At 43.0% G+C, this 18,976-nt stretch overlaps 1 protein-coding gene across 12 annotated transcripts in view; it reads right to left on the bottom strand.

The window, feature by feature from the left end:
• B3GALNT1 (beta-1,3-N-acetylgalactosaminyltransferase 1 (Globoside blood group)) overlaps window positions 1-18,976 on the bottom strand; it is a 131,745-nt gene that overhangs the window by 112,291 nt on the left and 478 nt on the right. For 3 of the 12 annotated variants that reach the window (XR_012646903.1, XR_012646906.1, XR_012646902.1), the window contains exons 1-2: window positions 15,235-16,023; window positions 11,017-11,105 (exon numbers count right to left, since the gene is read on the bottom strand). Coding sequence is in view for 7 of the 12 variants with exons in the window: in XM_075004731.1 (XP_074860832.1) it covers window positions 187-1,155 (969 nt within the window). In the remaining 5 variants the exon portion in view is untranslated. Of the gene's footprint in view, window positions 1-10; window positions 1,242-3,623; window positions 4,563-6,900; window positions 7,002-9,510; window positions 9,942-11,016; window positions 11,106-11,326; window positions 11,438-15,234; window positions 16,024-18,650; window positions 18,834-18,976 lie in introns of those variants that run through there. The other 9 variants (XM_075004730.1, XM_075004735.1, XM_075004731.1 and 6 more) reach the window with 8 other exon arrangements.

The raw sequence follows: 18,976 nt of genomic DNA, 5'->3' as shown, positions 1-18,976 counted from the left end.
ATTTTACAGCAAATCTCACTGTTCTCCCTGCATGGATTCTGATAGGTCTGGAGATAGGCCCATGAGTGTATAAATTTTGCTGTGCTATACTGTAGATCAACTTGAAACTAAGTTACACTGATACAGGTCTGGCATAACTGCATCTAGCCTTCTATTTTAATATACTGAAAACCTGTTAATACAGGATCACTGGCAAGCAAGTGAAGCATCTGTCAAATCCTGCCAAAATCTGATCATTTCACTGGAAGATATACCATGTACTGCAATCAAGTGCTTATACTTACAGATATTAAAGTTAATTTTGTATAAAAAGAAGAGTTGTGTATCTTCTAGAATATGTATGCTCACATTTAGTATATTTAAGCAAATTCCAACATAAACATCTTCAAATTTAACAGGTTTTACATGACTCATCATTTCATAAATTCTCAGAGCCAGTTTTCCATCAAGTATATACCCCAATCCACTACAGTATGGAGGATATACCTTAAATGGATATTCATCATAAGAAATATGTGTTTTTCTGTAAAATCCTCTGTAGGAAAAGTTATCAATTAGAGGGTAACCAGTAAAAAAATTGTCTGAAGAATTTATATTCTGAAGAAATGTTATTAAGTTGCCAGTGTTGATGAAAACATCAGAATCAGTCTTCATAATATATTTAGCATTTGAACAAAACTCAGATACCCACCTGAATGCCATGATTGTTTTCAAGGTAAGATTGTTGTAAGTGTCCATAAAATCTTGGCGAATTATGTCACCATACAGAATGCTTTCATCTTCTATTGATAATGCTTCTAATCTGTCTTCTCTTTCAGATCCTTGTCCTAATAAGAACAGTATTAGAACCTGATGGTCCCCCCACAATTTTTTAGAACCCCATGTTACTCTAATGGCCTGCCTTGCCTCCACATCCATAGGCTGTGAAGACACCAAGATGACCAGAAATGGATTTATATCTTTGCATTTCAAACGTTCCTGCAGTGTGAAGAGGAAATTATGCTTGTAAACTGGCTCATATTCATAGAAATACATCCAGTTTGTATGTTCTATCTCAGTATGCGAAGGAAGTGTCATGTACCATGTCATTATTATGATAGAAAGCATAGAAAGTACCAAAAAACTCCACTTTAAATATTTCATAGACAGATTCATGATAGGCAGCTACCAGATCAACGTGTGCAGCAGAACTTGAAGCCTTACAAAATTCTGGATCGCAAATTTTTGGAGCCAGTTTCTTGCTGAAATAAATGCAGATAGAAAGTGTTAGTATATTAAGATTGCAACTGTAGTCATTTTATTAACTACCAAAAATGGTAACAGTAAAACGTGACTTGATATGAAGGCAGAAAAGGGAAACTATATTGGTCCCTGCTAAACACTGTTCTTTAGCCACCACTTATACTTTGAACAGCTACATCATGTATTCCATAATATTTAATGTTGTGTTCAACAGGACAACTGATTTGCCTTTACTACCAAGTTTTTGCAGTTAACTCCCTGACATACTTCAGAGTCTATCAAAAATCTGTAACTGACTTTTTATTCCCAAATGTATTACTTTTAATTAAGTATCTTCTGGATGCCCAGTCTTCACAATCTGTCACACAGTGAAAAACATGCTCCCTTTTCTCTAGCAAGAAGTTTTAGAAGTCTTTTTTCCAAATACTTTCTATATTTTGGGTTCAGGGATATGGCTGGAATGAGCGAGCAGAGAGAAGAGGGAGAGAGGGGAAAGAAATGGGTTGGGGCCCCAAGAGGGTGGAGTTTGCTTTCCCAAGCAGCAGCTCCGCCCCCTGCCCAAGATTCATCTGCCTGTTCACGCTCCAACCACCACTCTGAAGGACGTGTTCATGGTGGTGATGTATTCTGCTTGATGACTATCCAAAGCAGACCAGACCAATGCATGTTCATTTTCATCATATGAGTCAGGTGCCACTAGCAGATGGCAGAAACTACAGAACCCAAACTACCACAAAAGAAAATCAACCATCAGAATGTTGTGCTTTGATGACTTCTGGAAGCATGCTCCACACCCTGTCCCTCTGAGATTCTGAACAGCCCTTCAGAGTCTTAGACCTTGGGTCAGGTACTATAGCTATTTTCAGACATCTCACATTAGTACCTTCTTTGCATGCTGTGAAGCAGTTCTAAAAACAAACCTCCTGGGTCATCATCCAAGACTGCTACAGCATGACATATATGGCACAATGAGAGAAAGCAGAAGACAAAGGTCTTCCCCCAGGAATTCAGTCACATTTTTAACAAGCATCATTGGCATGGAACCATGTCCTCTAGAATGGTGGTTGAAGCGTGAAGGGCAGGTGATTCTCTGGGTTGTCTGGCATGTAAATATATTGCAATGCCATGTGAACACCTTTGCTTAGTATCAGGTGACATAAAAAGAAACTGGCAGCATTGTCTCCCATAAATATAAATAAACTTGTTTGTCTCAGTGACTAGCTGCAGAAGAAGGACTGAAAGCACTTACAAAACTTTAAAGCTTACAGTGTTTTGTTTTTGAGTGCAGTTATGTAAAGAATAAAAAAAAGCTACATTTGTAACTTACACATTCACAATAGATTGTAGTACAGTACTTGGTTAAGGTGAATTGAAAAATATTTTATTTTACAGTGCAAATATTTGTAATCAAAAATAAAGTGAACACTGCATATTTTGTATTCTGTGCTATCATAAATCAATATATTTGAAAATGTAACAGAATCCAAAAATAGTTAATACAATTCACTGTGTCCTCCTGTTTAACAGTGTGATTAATCACAAACAATTTTAATTGTGATTCACTCTTTTTAGTTAATCTTGTAAGTTAACAGTAATTATTTGAAAGCCCTAAAAATTATTGTAGTCTGCAAATGATAGTGACACAGGGTACAGTGAACAGATCAGTTTAAAGACTATATATTCCCCTTCAGAAGTTCACAACCCCTGCTCTTCAAACCTAGATGCTTACAATCTTTTTTTTTAGCTAACAGGCACAAGTTACCTGAAAATACACCACCAATAAAACAGACACAGATCAACAGTAGAACTTGTATAAGGCATCCTTTGGAAGATAAGTAGCCCATAATGGTTACTAGAGAGACGAGGTGGGTGATATCTTTTACTAGACTAGAATCTCAAAATCACAATCTGTGCACTATCTATGGACAATTCAGCCCAGAACTCATGGTACCCAGGAGGTGAGGGAGGTGTCTGTACCCATTCCCCAAACCCCAGCGCTTCCCACCACCAGCCTGCTCTCTCCCCACCACTGCACCCCAACCTCCAAGGAGCATGGCCTTGGATGTTACCAGGGTGTGTGTGCCTGGTACAGGGAAGCATCAACAGTCAGACCCCGCTGTATTCCCCACTGAGAAGCAGAGCATACCTTGTGAGCACACTCCTTCCACTTTGCTTTGATTCCCAATGGTTCCCACCACCAGGAGTGTGTGGAGGAGACCTGACCGTTGCTGCCACCCCACACCATACCACTCCTTGTAACCTCCAAAGCCATGTCCCTTAGAGGTCATGGTGCAATGTGGGAGAGAGGGGTGGGCAATGGCAGGAAGGGCTAGGGCTTGAGGGATCAATATGGACACTCCCCACCACCACCATCCCCAGACTGCCAGGACTCTCAGGCCAGATTGCAAATATGCTCTGGCCTGTAGATGGCCCACGGGCCACGAGTTTGAGACCGCTATGGTAGACGAATCTGTTGGTGAAGCGCTTCAGCAGTTTTATATGTTTTCTGTACAAGGTCCAGGTTTAACAGCCATACAGGAAAATGGTCAAGACTACAGCCTTGTACACTTTCAGTTCAGTGGACTGTCGGATATTGTGCTGATTCAACATTTGTGGTCTCAGACCTCCTAGTGCCCAGCTGGCCTGGCAGATTCTGGCATTGATTTCTTTGTCAAGGGAGCCATCATTGGCTATCACACTGCCAAGGTACTTGAACTCCTCTACTGTTTTTAACTCTGTTCCTTCAATAAAGATTGAAGCAGGAAGAGCAGCAGATCCTGGAGCAGGTTGAAACAGTACCTCAGTCTTTCCTAGGCTGATGGTCAAACCAAAGAGGCGAGTGGCATCAGCAAACTTGTTGACGATGAGCTGGAGATCAGATTCCTTGTGTGCCATAAGTGCACAGTCATCAGCAAAAAGGGCTTCAAGGATGAGTCTCTCAAGCATCTTGGTTTTAGCATTCAGATGACGAAGGTCGAAAAGTGACCCATCAAGTCCGTATTTTATGTAGACTCCATGGTCCAGGTCCCTAACTGCGTGGCTGAGGACGCATCTGAAAAAGAGGTTGAATAACATTGGGCCCAGCACGCACCCTTGCTTCACACCGTTCAATATCTCAAATGGATCTGAAGACTCACCATTTGAAAGAACAAAGCCAGTCATGTCATTGTGGAACGTATGAGGCTAACGGATCTTCTCAGGCAGCCAAGTTTTGACAGGATAATCCATGGGGCTTCTCTGTTGATGGTGTCAAATGCCTTGGTCAGGTCTATAAAGACAGCGTACAGATCCAAGTTCTGCTCTATGCACTTTTCCCGGACCTGACAAACAGCAAAGATCATGTCAAAGGTGCTGCGGCCTGGGCGAAAACCACACTGTGCCTCTGGTAGGTTCTCCTCTGAGATGCTGGTGATCAGATGGTTGAGGATGACTCGAGCCAAGATCTTCCCAGCAGTACAAAGAAGGGAGATGCCCTGGTAATTTCCACAGTCAGCTTTGTTGTCCTTGTTCTTGAAGAGCCACACAGGCAGCCTGAGGTCAATACTGCTCTTCAATGGCAGGGACAGAGTTATGAACCTGGCAGTCCTGGACAGAGCAGGAACCAAGAGCATCGAAGCCATGATTCTGAAAGCCCAGCTTCGCTGGACAGGGCATGTCATGCGAATGGAGGAGTCAAGAATCCCTAAGCAACTCCTCTATGGTGAATTCTCCCAGGGCAAAAGGAATCAAGGTAGGCCTCTCAAGAGGTATAAAGACTGTGTGAAGGCCAACGTTGCTCATGCTGGTTTAAAACCAGATCAGCTAGAGCAGCATGCAAAAGACCGAACAGGCTAGCGTGCTCTCATACGACACATGTATGACAACTTTGAAGAGCAGCGATGTGTACGTCTCCTTGATGCTCGTGAGAGGAAGAAAGCAAACAGCAGCAGCCACACCAACAGAGCCAGGACACTTCCCTTGCCCCCACTGTGAACGCCCATGCTGTTCAAACCTTGGACTCCTCAGCCACATGTGAGTCTACAACCGAGGAGCCTGTACAAGCTCAAGATGTCATCGTTGGACATGACGGACTACCTACTGTTGGTGAAGAGACTACCTTTTGAGCTACAAAGACCTATTCCTCAAAGACATTGTAAAAAGACTTTAAAAAACTATTTACCTTTTGAAAGTATGAAAAATTTTGATTTTTTTTCCAAACAGCATTCCGTGTATTTATAGACATTAAAAGAAAAGTGTAAAAGCTCAGCTTACTGAAGAAGTTTACTGCCCCCTACTGGCATTACACCAAAACTAGAATTAGACTTTCAAACCAAAAAGCAGTCAAGTAGCACTTTAAAGACTAGCAAAATAGTTTATTGGGTGAACTTTCGTGGGACAGAAAGCTCACCCAATAAACTATTTTGCTAGTCTTTAAAGTGCTACTTGACTGCTTTTTGGTTTGATAGTGTATAGACAAGCACGGCTTCCTCTCTGTTACTAGAATTAGATTTGTTTATTAAAAAAACCAATTCAAAGATTTTAATCACTATGCACCGTGGTTTACCCTCATTGTTCAGGTAACTGGACACTTAACTAGTTTTCAGCCAAAAATGTATCCTTTGTAAAAAAAAAATTTAGAGTGTTCAAACTCAGAAAAGTATTAAACCGATAGACCTTTAAAAAATCAGCTTAATTTGAGATACTGTAAACACTAAAATACTATTAATCCACTCTTATTGTGCAGCCTCACTACAGGGCACAGGTAAACCTGTTTGCATGCTTTAATCATGCATTACCATACCTTAACATGTGTACATGTGTCTTAAACCTGAATTCCTGGGTTTATATTAAAACACACACACAGAGTTACTGATACGTATTCTGTCCTGAAATTTCCTTTGTGGTGAAGTAATGCAAGCAGCTCAGCCTACTTCAGCATACTCCATTTTTACAATTATACCACAGTTCTGCTTCCTTCGAAATCATCCAGAAGTAAAAGAGGAAGGCACAGGCAACACTACTTCAGTATTCAGTTCTGAGGATAGAACAAGAGGCAACGGGGCTTAAACTGCAGCAAGGGAGGTTTAGGCTGGACATGAGGAAAAAGTTCCTAACTGTCAGGGCGGTCAAACGGTGGAATAAATTGCCAAGGGAGGTTGTGGAATCTCCATCGCTGGAGATATTTAAGAACAGGTTAGATAGATGTCTGTCAGGGATGGTTTAGATAGTACTTGGTCCTGCCATTGGGGCAGCGGGCTGGACTCGATGGCCTCTCGAGGTCCCTTCCAGTCCTAGTGTTCTATGATTTAAAGAATTCTAGTATATAACATTTTAAACACATATTTTGTTTATTATAACCTTTAGGATAATCTAAGTCAGAATTATTAATATCCTAATAACTGAGTGCAAAATCATGAGGCTTCAACACACACAATTCTGTGTCACTCTACTTCAATATGTGCTTATGTGTATTATGTGGGTCCTTGCATAACAGGAGCATTTTTAAAGAAATTCTAAGAGTTATGGAAAAATATTTTGAATTTCCAGTTTTGCAAATTAGAAACTATGTACACTTTGTGTACTGCTTTCATATTACGACAGTATGTAACTTTACAATTCATAAGTAGTTTGACATAATTATCCTTTTCAGTGCACCAGAGAGAGAGAGAGAATGTTTACCTGCTCAGCTATATTAGAGCTATTTGTATTAATTCGCCTTTCTTTGATTCATCTGCTACTCCAGGAAAAGCTTCTGTGAACAGCTCTCATTTAAAGATGCCCTGGAGTGGACACCAAAATATATTGTTGTTAGATCATCCTGTCCAAGAGATTTAACATGTTTTACCTCATTATGAAAGAAAATTCTGAATTCTACAGCAGATCTTAAAAAACATTAAAAAAAAAACCAGATGAAATGAATGAGACACAGGAGATGCAGTTGATAAAGGATCCTGATCTCTTTACTCAGAACTCCAGTGAAGTCAATGATATTTTTGATCAAACAAGGAAAATAGGAATTAGCCCTAAGTAGCAGAAAAAACAGGAAGCTACATGAGACAGCTACCAATGTCATTTTTATGCCAAGTTCATTAACAACTGATGAGATGCCCTTATGAGTCTCAGAATATAACAGGAGACATTTCAGCAGATGATGTAACCCAAACAGAAATTTCCCCTTCTATGGTCAAAAAGAATGAAGCGTGTTTTTATCCTCAAAGACTAGAGTCAGTCAGTAAACAAGGGTTTTTCAATACTAAGTGGAAGATTAACCTGGTCAGGGTCAATCTTCCAGAGTTCGATTTTGCACATCTGGTGACGACGCAGCAAAATCGCTCTAGGCTCAGCAGTCGACCTCCATACTCCATGGTATCGTGTGGAGCAAGGGAGGCCAATGCGACAGTATAGACGCTAGGTCTTTACTAGGAAAATGTCACAAATGCGTAGCTAGAATTGACATCAGATGCTGATATTGTTCCCCATCAACTACACTGGGAACAGGACTAACTCTCTCTGTTCTGTTTTTACTACTTACTTCAGTGATAATGTAAGAACGGGCAGGTGGCAATTGAGGAAGATAGCAGTACAGAGAGTAAAAGATACATGCTAGCAATCTGAAACACACTCACCCCCCCCCCCTCAACTCTTCCCGCTGAAATGAGTGCTGGAAGTTATGCTACATAGTGTTTAAAAAAGCCCGATGTGCACAAATCCATACTCCTATAGGATTAGAAATAGGTACCTTAGAAAGCAGTTAAAGATGAAATATGCCCATCTGCACCATATAAAAGATTAGGTATTTCCAAATAAACAAGTTTGAATGCGTTCACCGTTTTGAACCACTGCTAATAAGCAGGGATTCTAGAAATCTGTTTGCCCTAAAAAAATATGGAATTTGTGTTTTTACAGAGAATCTTGTGAAAAAAATGAAACATACACACACAGACACCTTGATTTATCCAATCTAATTGAGACCAGGGCCAGATTAGATAATCAAAAATTCAGATAATCAGGAGAATGGAAAAAGGAGCTCTCTGTCCCTTGTTTTAAAATGGGAGTGGGAAACTTGGACAGAACGCCTCTGGCAGCTGGTGGTTCAGTTAATGCAATGAACAGGATAATAGAATGTTCCCCAGCCACAACATTAATCAATTGACATTATGTTCAACAGATTACTGTATCTATTGTGGTTAGGGAAACTAAAGTTCAGAGTTACATTTTAACTGAAGACAGATACATTTATGACTTTTTATAAGGCAGCTCTACCTTTCCCCCTCCTACACACACAGAAAACTAGGATTCCTGATAATAAGAAATGGTATGGCATTACCAATCTAATCAGATTCCGTACATTTTGGTATCTTACAAAGCTCAGTACTCCTTATTTACAGCAAGATCTTACCCAATCTTATACGCACATTATGGTTTGTGTGGTATTTCCCCTTGCTCACTTCATAAGGTGTGCTATGTGCCTGGTTATTCCCTTTCACTTCAGAGGTGGCTGCTTTTCACTGACACACTGTGTATCATTTAATAGTTATAAGAAACGTAAAACCATATTTTAGAAAGAGAACCTGGTTTATTCCCATTTGTAACTCAGTGTGTAGAGGCAACCATGGTTAGATGTCAGTAACCTGTTCTCCCTCCACGTTATAAAACCTCTGCCTAGATCCAGTCCTGGATCCACATTCAGGATGCTACAAATGCACGAATGCTTCTCTTCCTTAAAAAAATGCAAACAGGGTTCCAGGACAGTACTGAGTACAGGAGCGTCTCACGAGTCACAACACAGAACTCTCACGAGTGCTGAGGCCCTATTGTATTATGTAATCATAACTGCATTTTAGACCTTCACCTTAAAACTGGCATAACAGTATTGGCAATGCCAAATGTTCAAAAATCACAAGATTTTTAAAAAACTAAGTTTTTAATACTACTACAGGCTGGCCCTTTCTAGTCTGACACAGCCTCATCCAGAACAGCCATGGGCTGGCATGATTTTAGTTATCCAAATGACCAATTATCATGGGTGTGGCCAAGTCTCCCACAGTCCCATGAAGTTTGCTTACAGCCACCAGTCCTGGCTCTCTATGTTCTATGTTATTACTTAGCTCTAATTTACCACTAAATGTTTTCTAAGAGTCCAGTAAGCAGTGAACATGTTGGTAATGCTACTAGACAATACTGAACTTCTGGGGGTCAGGAAGTAAACTTGATGCTGAACTAGAGAGGTTTAACCTATACTACAGTACAGTTTGCCTACTAGTTTTTTGGACTTTTGGGATGCACATTTTCAAGATTTTGTTCACAAGCATAAGGGCTAGAAACTTTTAAAATGACAGCTGAGTTTTATAATCACGTTAGGTACCAGTGCTTTAAAAAAAGCACAACAAATCTCAGAATCACAACACTGAACTCCAGATCTCCAGCTCTGAAGAACTAGGTCTGCCCCACAAAAGTTTATCTGTAAGCTGCTGCATGACTTGCTTGTTAGTTTTAACAGTGAACTAGACTGCGGATCCCCACTAGCTCTTCCAGGGAACTTGTGGAGTACAGAAAGCATCCCTAAACTCACCACTGTGATGTTAAGTCCAGATTACTCTCAACACCACTGTCAGATGGGGAGGGAAAGATAGTTTTCATAACCAAATACGGGACTGATGTTCTACTGCATTTGGTAATGACATGATGGAGAATGAAGAGGCTCCAGCTCTTCTTCTTTCCTAAAGGAACAGAAATGCAGAAGTGGGAGCATCTACACAAACACCCTCACTTGTTTCCTCTTCACATCTTATGAAGGCTTAGATATGCACAATCCAGAAGCAGCAAATGTTATCAACCCTGCAATCAAGTCCACACAGTCCTCTGAAACACCTCCTATCCTCCCCTCTTCAGAATTACAAAGTGACATCAAATGTCCCTTCTTCAGGAGAAAGGAGGAGCTACAATGGAGTTACAGGTCTCTCTCTATGTATATATTAGCAACCGGGAAATTACCAAGTGTGCAAACACACACTTTTCAATAGCAAAATCATACCAGAGCTGAAATAATTAACTCTAAAATTCAACACAACCAACACTCGTGGGCACATAACCACTACTCCAAAGCTAAGGGTCAGCAGCCTGCAAGAGCAGGCACAGAAACTGATGTCAGCAACAGTTGATGCAAAGGCAAAAATTTGCTACCTTCATCTTTCTCATTCCCCTGGTCCAGAAACAGCAGAGGGATTATAAAAGGGATGTCCTTGTCAACATTTGCTGATCCTGACTTTTGCCCACCTTGTGATATAGTTTTGAATAAAATTTGACAATGTTATCCCATGGAGCTATCAATAATCACTGTCAATGGTTCAGTTACAGTGCTGCCATAATAAACAGACATGAGGTAGGACTAAGAGACTGGGTCATTGTTTGAGTTGTATTCTACAGAATCAAATTAAAACACTTATCTACAAGCACTCCAGCTGCCATTAACGCTATTCAATTAAATGTATTGAACTGCAGAGATGTCACTGTGATGCATGCGTATCTTGAGGGATCAAATATATTTCAACATTCAGTTCTATACACTTGGTCAGTATGGGATGGTCCAATTGTGAGCAGCTCCTGTTTGTTTAGCTGGATCTAACCCAAGCTTTGCTGTAGACAAGCGAAAGAATTAGACTTTGTTACAAGAGGGTCGCATGCTGTCTTCCCAAAGTGTGCTATAGCATCTCTAAGAATAAAGTGCTAATGTGTTGTTGGGATATTGTTCAAAGGGAGGAAAGTTAAAAATCACATTATGGGGGTGGCACCTACCTTAATTTTGTACTTTGTTTTGAGAGGTTTAAGCGTAGATACTCCCAGCACTCTGGAAGGGCATGAAGCAGCATTGGGCAACCTCCAATCTGCAGTAACAAAGATTTTGGACAGTTAGTTGTCTCAAGTTTGTGGTGGGGGGGGTTGTTTTGAAATATGTAATTTCTCATCATATCCATAGCCCATTTCTTTCTCTCCCCCCATTACCTGTGGCTACTAGAGATGTACGAGTTTAACTGGTTATCTGAAAAGTTGATGCTTTTTAATTTCTGTTAATGGTTAAACTTTGTCTAGGATCTTGCCAACTAACCTCACAGTCCAGGTCCTTCCATTCTGCTGATCCCACAGCTGGTGTCCATTTGGGCAGCTAGCCCTACAGCTGGGCTCCAACTCAGCAGCCGGGGTTCCTTTAGATTGCTGCCTGGAAGCCAGCAGGGGTCCATCAGAATGCTGCTGGTGATAGAGCCCGAAGTGCAGGGCCAGAAGCTGGGATCCCATGCATGCAGGGATGCTGGTGGCAGCCAGTACACTGGGCATGGGATACCCCTCTAGCACCCTTCCCTCCCTACTCCCAGGTAACTACTTAACTGATAAAATTTTGATTGGTTACACAGTTACTGATTTTATACAACCCTACCATCTGCTTGGCAATTACCACCCATAACTAAATTATGCAGTGTATTACACTGTCAGAGCTCAAGTCCCTCTTTTTCTTGTTCAAAGGGTTTACCTTTCCTAAGGTAGCAACATTGCAGACTTTGGAGTGTCTTTGTAATGTACTGTATCTAATTGTGACCTTTAACAGAATGGCTGTGAACTACCATGGATCAAGATATGCTGCTGCATCATATCTTTATTAGGGCTTTTATTGATTTGCCTACTGTAGTGTATAGAATTACAGAAAACTAGAACTGGAAGGGACCACAAAAGGTCATCAACTCCAGTTCCCTGGCCTCACAGCCTCACCAAGCAACATCTACATCATCCCCAATAGATGTTTATCTCACCTGTTCTTAAATGTCTCCAATGACGGAGATACTACAACGACCCAAGGCAATTTATTTTTTCCTAATATCCAATCTACCTTGTTGCAATTTAAGCACATTGCTACTTGCCCTATTTACAGAGGCTAAGGAGAATAATTTTTTCCTTCCTCCTTGTAACACACTTTTAGGTACTTGAAATCTGCTATCATGCCCACTCTCAACCTTCTTTTTCACAAACTAAACAAACCCAATTTTTTTAGTCTTCTCTCATAGGTGATATTTTCTAGACCTTTAATCAGTTTAGTTGTTCTTCTCTAATCTCTTTCCAATTTCTCCACATCTTTCCTAAAATATGGAGTCCACAACTGGACACAGTACTCCAGCTGAGGCCTAATCAGTGCAGAGTAAAGCAAAAGAATTACTTCTCGTGTCTTATTCACAGCACTTGTGTTAATGCATCCCAGAACATTTATTTATTTATTTATTTTTGGCAACAGCATCACACTGTTGACTTATACTCACCTTGTGGTCCACTACTACCCCTAGATCCCTTTCTAGGAAGTCCCTTCCCATTTGGCATGCATGAAACTGATTGTTCCTTCCTAAATAGAGTACTTTGCATTTGTCCTTATTGAATTTAATCGTATTTGCCTCCAGATCTTTTTGAATTCTGACCCTATTCTCTAAAGCACTTGTAACCCCTTCCAACTTGATATCATCTATAAACCTAAGCATACTCTCTATGCCATTATCTAAATAATTTCTGAAGTTATTGAACAGAACTGGCCCTAAGATTGATTCATGTGAAATCCCAATTGTTATTCTCTTTCAGCCTGACTGTGAACCATTAATAATTACTTTATGTGAACAGTTATCCAACCAGTTATGCATCCACCTGTAGCCCCACTTAGGTCACATTTTCCTAGTTTACTAATAAGGTCATATGATACTGTATCTCATCCTTTACTAAAGTCTAGATATACCACATCTACTGCTTCCTCTTTATCCACAGGGGTTGTTATCCTATCAAAAAAAGTTATCAGGCTGGTTTGAAATGATTTGTTCTTGACAAATGCATGCTCTTACCCATTACTTGGATTTAATTTTTTATCTCAAAAGATTGAAAAAGATACTGGGGTGAAGCTGTTCTAGATTTGATTTTAACATATATAGAGGAATTGGTAGAGAACTTGAAAGTAATTGTGAAACCATAGCGTTCACAATTCTAAGGAAGGGAAGAAGGGAAAACAGCAAAATAGAGATAACGGATTTCACGAGGGCAGATTTTGGTAAACTCAGCTGGTAGGTAAGGTCCCATGGGAAGCAAAACAGAGGGGAGTTTGCAGTTTTTCAAAGGCACATTATTAACGGCCCAAAAGCAAGCTATCCTGCTGCATAGGAAAGATAGAAAATATAGCAAAAGACCGCCTTGGCTTAACCAGGAGATCTTGCATGATCATAGAAAAAATGGATGCAAGGACAAATCACAAAGGGTGAATATACGCAAACAACATCACAAGAATGCAGGAGCAAGATTAGAAAGGCTAAGGCACAAAATCAGCTCAAATTAGCTACAGGCATAAAGGGAAACAAGAAGGCTTTCTATATATATTAGAAACAAGAGGAAGACCAGAGACAGGGTAGGGACATTGCTCAGTGAGGAGGGAGAAACAGTAACAGGGAACTTGGAAATGGCAGAGATGCTTAATGACTTCTTTGTTTCAGTCTTCACTGAGAAGTCTGATGAAGGAATGCCCAACACAATGAATGCAGTGCAAAAGGGGTAGGGTTAGAAGTTGAAATTAAAAAAAGAACAAGTTAAAAATCGCTTTGAAAAATTATGTCTGCAAGTCACCAGGGCCTGATGAAATGCATCCTAGAATACTCAAGGAGCTGATAGAGGAGATATCGGAGCCTTTAATCTATCATCTTTGGAAAATCATGGGAGACAGGAGAGATTCCAGAAGACAGGAAAAGGGCAAATATAATGCCCATCTATAAAAAGGGAAATAAGAATAACCCAGGAAACTACAGGCCAGTCAGCTTAACTTCTGTGCCAAGAAAGATAATGGAGCAGGTAATTAAAGAAATCATCTGCAAGCACTTGGAAGGTGGTAAGGTGATAGGGAACAGCCAGCATGGGCTATGTCTACACCAGCCAAAAACTTGGAAATTGCCATGCAAATGGCCATTTTGAAGTTAACTAATGAAGCGCTGAAATACATGTTCAGCACCTCATTAGCATGGGGGCAGCTGCGGCACTTTGAAATTGACATGGCTTGCCACCGCGTGGCTCGTCCAGACGGGGCTCTTTTTCGAAAGGACCCTGCCTACTTCAAAGTCCCCTTATTCCTATGAGCAGATGGGAATAAGTGGACTTCGAAATTGATGTGGCTCGCCGCCACAGGGCTCCTTTTCAAATGGACCCCGGCTACTTCAAAGTGCCACAGCCACCCGCATGCTAATGAGGCGCTGAATATGTATTTCAGCGCTTCATTAGTAAACTTCGAAATGGCCATTTATATGGCCATTTCGAAGTTTGGGGCTAGTGTAGACACAGCCATGGATTTGTAAAGAACAAATCATGTCAAACCAATCCGACAGCTTTCTTTGATAGCATAACAAGCCTTGTGGATAGGGGAGATGCGGTAGATGTGGTATACCTAGACTTTAGTAAAGCATTTGATACGGTCTCACATGATAATCTTATAAAAAAACTAGGCAAATACAATTTAGATGAGGCTACTATATGGTGGGTGTAACACGTCCCGCGACGCCCAGCCCCTTGGTCTAGGGCGGGCGGCAACAAAAGAGGGGGCAGTCAGCGGCTCACCGCTACCACCGTACAGGCCCCAGCCCTCAGTCCAGGGCGGGGCAGCAGTTCACAAGAGTTGTATAGTTCTGGGCCCAGCCCTCAGTCCAGGGCGGGGCAGCAGTTCACAAGAGTTAAGCACCGGCCCAGCCCTCAGTTTGGGGCGGGGCAGCAACACAAGGGTAAACACCGGCCCAGCCCTCAGTTTGGGGCGGGGCAGCAACACAAGGGTTTACAGACAGGCTCAGCGGGGGCTGGCCCTGTCAGGGAGGGGGGTAGGGGGTCGCAGGCCCTCCCACTCCACTGCGACCCGGCCCGGGGCCCTGGGGGTCGCTCACATGCAACCCCGGCAGTGGGGATCCAGACCGCAACACACTGCGCCATTGGTTCATGAGCGACGTTCCCCGGGCCACTTCCTACCTCACCCTCTGTTGGCGGCAGGTCCCTGTCCATCTGGTCGAGGGGTCCTCCTAGGTCGGTCTCCTCTGGGTCATCCGCCTTTGGGGGCTCCGGCCAATCGTCCATAACAACGTCGTTAAGGTAGTCAGGCGGCAGCAGTACAGGAGACGCAAGGCGGTCCTGGGTCTGAGTGCTGTAAGGATCCGCCGGGACTCTGGGGCAGCCCGCTCCCGGGGCCTCTTCCAAGGCGGGGGGTCTCCGCCGGCGGGAAGGCCCTGGTAGGTCCGGGAAGTCCGGGTAGTCTCCTTGGGGCATACGGACCCGGGATTGCGTGGAGCCTCTGGGGGCCTGCTCCTCCGGCCTGGCCGGGCGGCCGCAGGCCCTCTCCCTTCGGCCCCGAGGAGCTCGTGCAGGCACGTCCTCCCTGCCCGGAGGCCCAGCCCTGACTGGTTCCTGGGTCCCGCCTTTGGCTCCTTAGCCCCTGGCCCCGCCCTCTGAGGGGCGGGCCTCTGGTCTCCTGACTCTGGCCCCGCCCACCAGGGCCTCTGGATAGCTTCCCCTGCCTCCGGGTCTGCAGGAGGCCATACTGACTCACTACAGTGGGTGAATAACTGGCTGGATAACCATACTCAGAGAGTAGTTCTTAATGGTTCTCAATCCTGTTGGAAAAGTATAACAAGTGGGGTTCTGCAGGTGTCTATATTAGGTCCAGTTCTGTTCAACATCTTCATCAACAGTTTAGATATTGGCATAGAAAGTACGCTTATTATGTTTGCAGACGATACCAAGCTGGGAGAGGTTGCAACTGCTTTAGAGGATAGGGTCATAATTCAAAATGATCTGGATAAATTGGAGAAAAAGTCTGAGGTAAACAGGATGAAGTTTAATAAGGACAAATGCAAAGTGCTCCTCTTGGAAAGGAACAATCAGTTTCACACATGCAGAATGGGGAGAGGCTGTCTAGGAATGACTACAGCAGAAAGGGATCTAGGGATTATAGTGGACCACAAGCTAAATGAAAGTCAACAGTGTGATGCTGTAGCAAAAAAAGCAAACATGATTCTGGGATGCATTAACAGGTGTGTTGTGAACAAGACACGAGAAGTCATTCTTCCGCTCTACTCTGCGCTGGTTAGGCCTCAGCTGGAGTATTGTGTCCAGTTCTGAGCACCGCAGTTCAAGAAAAATGTGGAGAAATTAGAGAGGGTCCAGAAAAGAGTGACAAGAATGATCAAAGGTCTAGAGAATGTCACCTATGAAGAAAGGCTGAAAGAATTGGGCTTGTTTAGTTTGGAAAAAGAGAAGATTGAGGGGCAACATGATAGCGGTTTTCAGGTATCTAAAAAGGTATCATAAGGAGGAGGGAGAAAACTTATTCTTTTTGGCCTCTGAGGATAGAAAAAGAGGCAATGGACTGAAACTGCAGAAAGGGAGGTTTAGGTTGGACATTAGGAAAAAGTTCCTAACTGTCAGGGTGGTCAAACAGTGGAATAAATTGCCAAGGGAGGTTGTGGAATCTCCATCGCTGGAGATATTTAAGAACAGGTTAGATAGATGTCTGTCAGGGATAGTTTAGACAGTACTTGGTCCTGCCATTGGGGAAGGGGGTTGGACTCGATGGCCTCTCGAAGTCCCTTCCAGTCCTAGTATTCTATGATTCTACTTTCCAGATGTTTGCAGATAGATTCCTTAATTATTTGCTCCTTTATCTTTCCTGGCTTTGAAGTTAAGCTGACTTGTCTGTAATGTCCTTGTTGCGCTTTTTATAGATGGGCACTATATTTGCCCTTTTCCAGTCTTCTGGAATCTCTCGCCACTTCTACGACTTTTCAAAGATCATAGCTAGTGGCCTCAATCAACTCCTTGAGTATTCTAGAATGTATTTCATGACCTGAAGACATCTAATTTTTCTACATAATCTTTAACTTTTTCCTAACTTTAACTTTGGACACATGTCCAAAGAATACAGGCATATGAGACAAAATTAATATTTTATTGGAGCTGCAATAGTATAGCTATATCATAAGTGTTACAGTGTAGAAAAATTAAGCTAAATAATGAATACTTTGAGATGAGTAAGTTGTCAACCAATGTGTTAAAATTTTACAGGGTTCATGTCTCTGGTCCGACATGGCTGGGACCTGACTAGTCCCAAACAAGAGAATTTCCTGAACCAAAGGAGGTTTCCTGCCACTGGCTCCCAAGCCACCAACTCCCCACACCTCTGGGCTATTCACTCATTGCTGCTATATTGGTGCCCTGGCCTAGGCTGCTGCTGGGGCTCCTACTCATGCTGCTAGAGGACACAGGCTCCAGCTTCAGCCTCGCAGGACTGCATGGATGTGGCTCCAGCCTTGTGTGGCTGCCCATGGGGCTGCCAGGAGAAGCTGGTTCTGGCCCTGTGTGGCTGCTCCCAGCCCAGCTCCATTGCTGCAGGGCTGCTGGGGAAGCCAGCTTCAACTCTATCCCCGCAAGGCTGTCCAGGATGCTTTTCTAGCCCTGTGTAGTTGCTCTGGTCTCATGGGGCTGTCAGAAGAAGCTCACTCCAGCCCCAGCTCAGGTGCAGTAGAGCTGCCAGGGGAAGATGGCCTGGGCTCTGGCCCCATGGGGCTGCCCAGGACACAGCTCCAGCCCTGTGGGACTGCCAGAGGACGCTGGCTCAGGCCCTGGGTGGCTGTTCAAACCCCCTCACCCCCCAGATTGCTGAGAGATGCAGGCTCCTGCCCACACAGTTCCACACCACTCCCACCCTGCCAGTGAGGCTGCCAGGGATCCTGGCTCCAGGCCCTCAGGGCTGCCTGAGGATATGGACTGCAACTTCCCTTCCTACTCAGATCTCTGGTCCAGGAAAATCCCTTGTCCAGCTGCATCAGGGACGTTGCTGGCCAGAGTGCCAATTTTAGGAGCTGCAACCTGCAGTAACTTATCCTCCCTTAGCCAAAACTGCTTTGCATTATAAATGAAAGATTTTTATGTATTTCCTATATACTTGGACATATAAATAAACTAGATGTTTCCAATAAATAATTGTCTTAGAGTAACTTCATATTAAAGGTAAAAGCGTAATGGGAAAAGATCATAAAGGTTAAATTGTGTTGCCTCCTACTATGAGGAAGGTGGCCTCACCTGCAGCTGCTAAAGAAAGGAGGGAAATCAGAACTATGCAGGGAGGGACAGTGTACATGCAGCGGGTGTCCATCCATTCCCCCCATATTCATTTTCCTTAAAAAAATAGGCCTGATGATAAACAATTACATGCATTCAAACACTTTGTTAAGGTAAGTGATGGTGTGCTAAAGGCAATCAGTAATTAAACGTCATTTTAAAACCAAATAAATTATAAGATCCAACACTTAGTTGGTAATGCAATGACGTATCATGCAGGCAAGCTGTATGACTACTAAGGCAATACTGGCACCCCATACAAACACATTCACCTGCTCAGACCTTCTCCTTGCACGAACCTAGGCAGAGTGGGGACCAGTGTTCCCTGTAAGCTGAGCATTTGCGTAGCCACCGAGGAGAGATTCAGGTGCTGCCCAGAAGGCATCATGTGAGGCTAAGGCAGTGCACATATGTGCTTGCCTTGGTGCATGTAACAAAAAACTTATTCCACCATGAGTAGAGTCTAGTGGGCACTGCAGATGTATCAGACAGCCAAGTATCTCTTAGCCACCCAGTACCTCACGTCACACTCACAAGCGCTGCAACGCGCAGGAATGGGGCCGCGCTGTGCCCCTAAGGCCACTGACCTGGACCCCAG

This window comes from Carettochelys insculpta, chromosome 10 (genome assembly GCF_033958435.1).
Source record: "Carettochelys insculpta isolate YL-2023 chromosome 10, ASM3395843v1, whole genome shotgun sequence".
NCBI classification, from domain to species: Eukaryota; Metazoa; Chordata; order Testudines; family Carettochelyidae; genus Carettochelys; species Carettochelys insculpta.
This window is presented reverse-complemented; position numbering and strand designations above follow the sequence as displayed.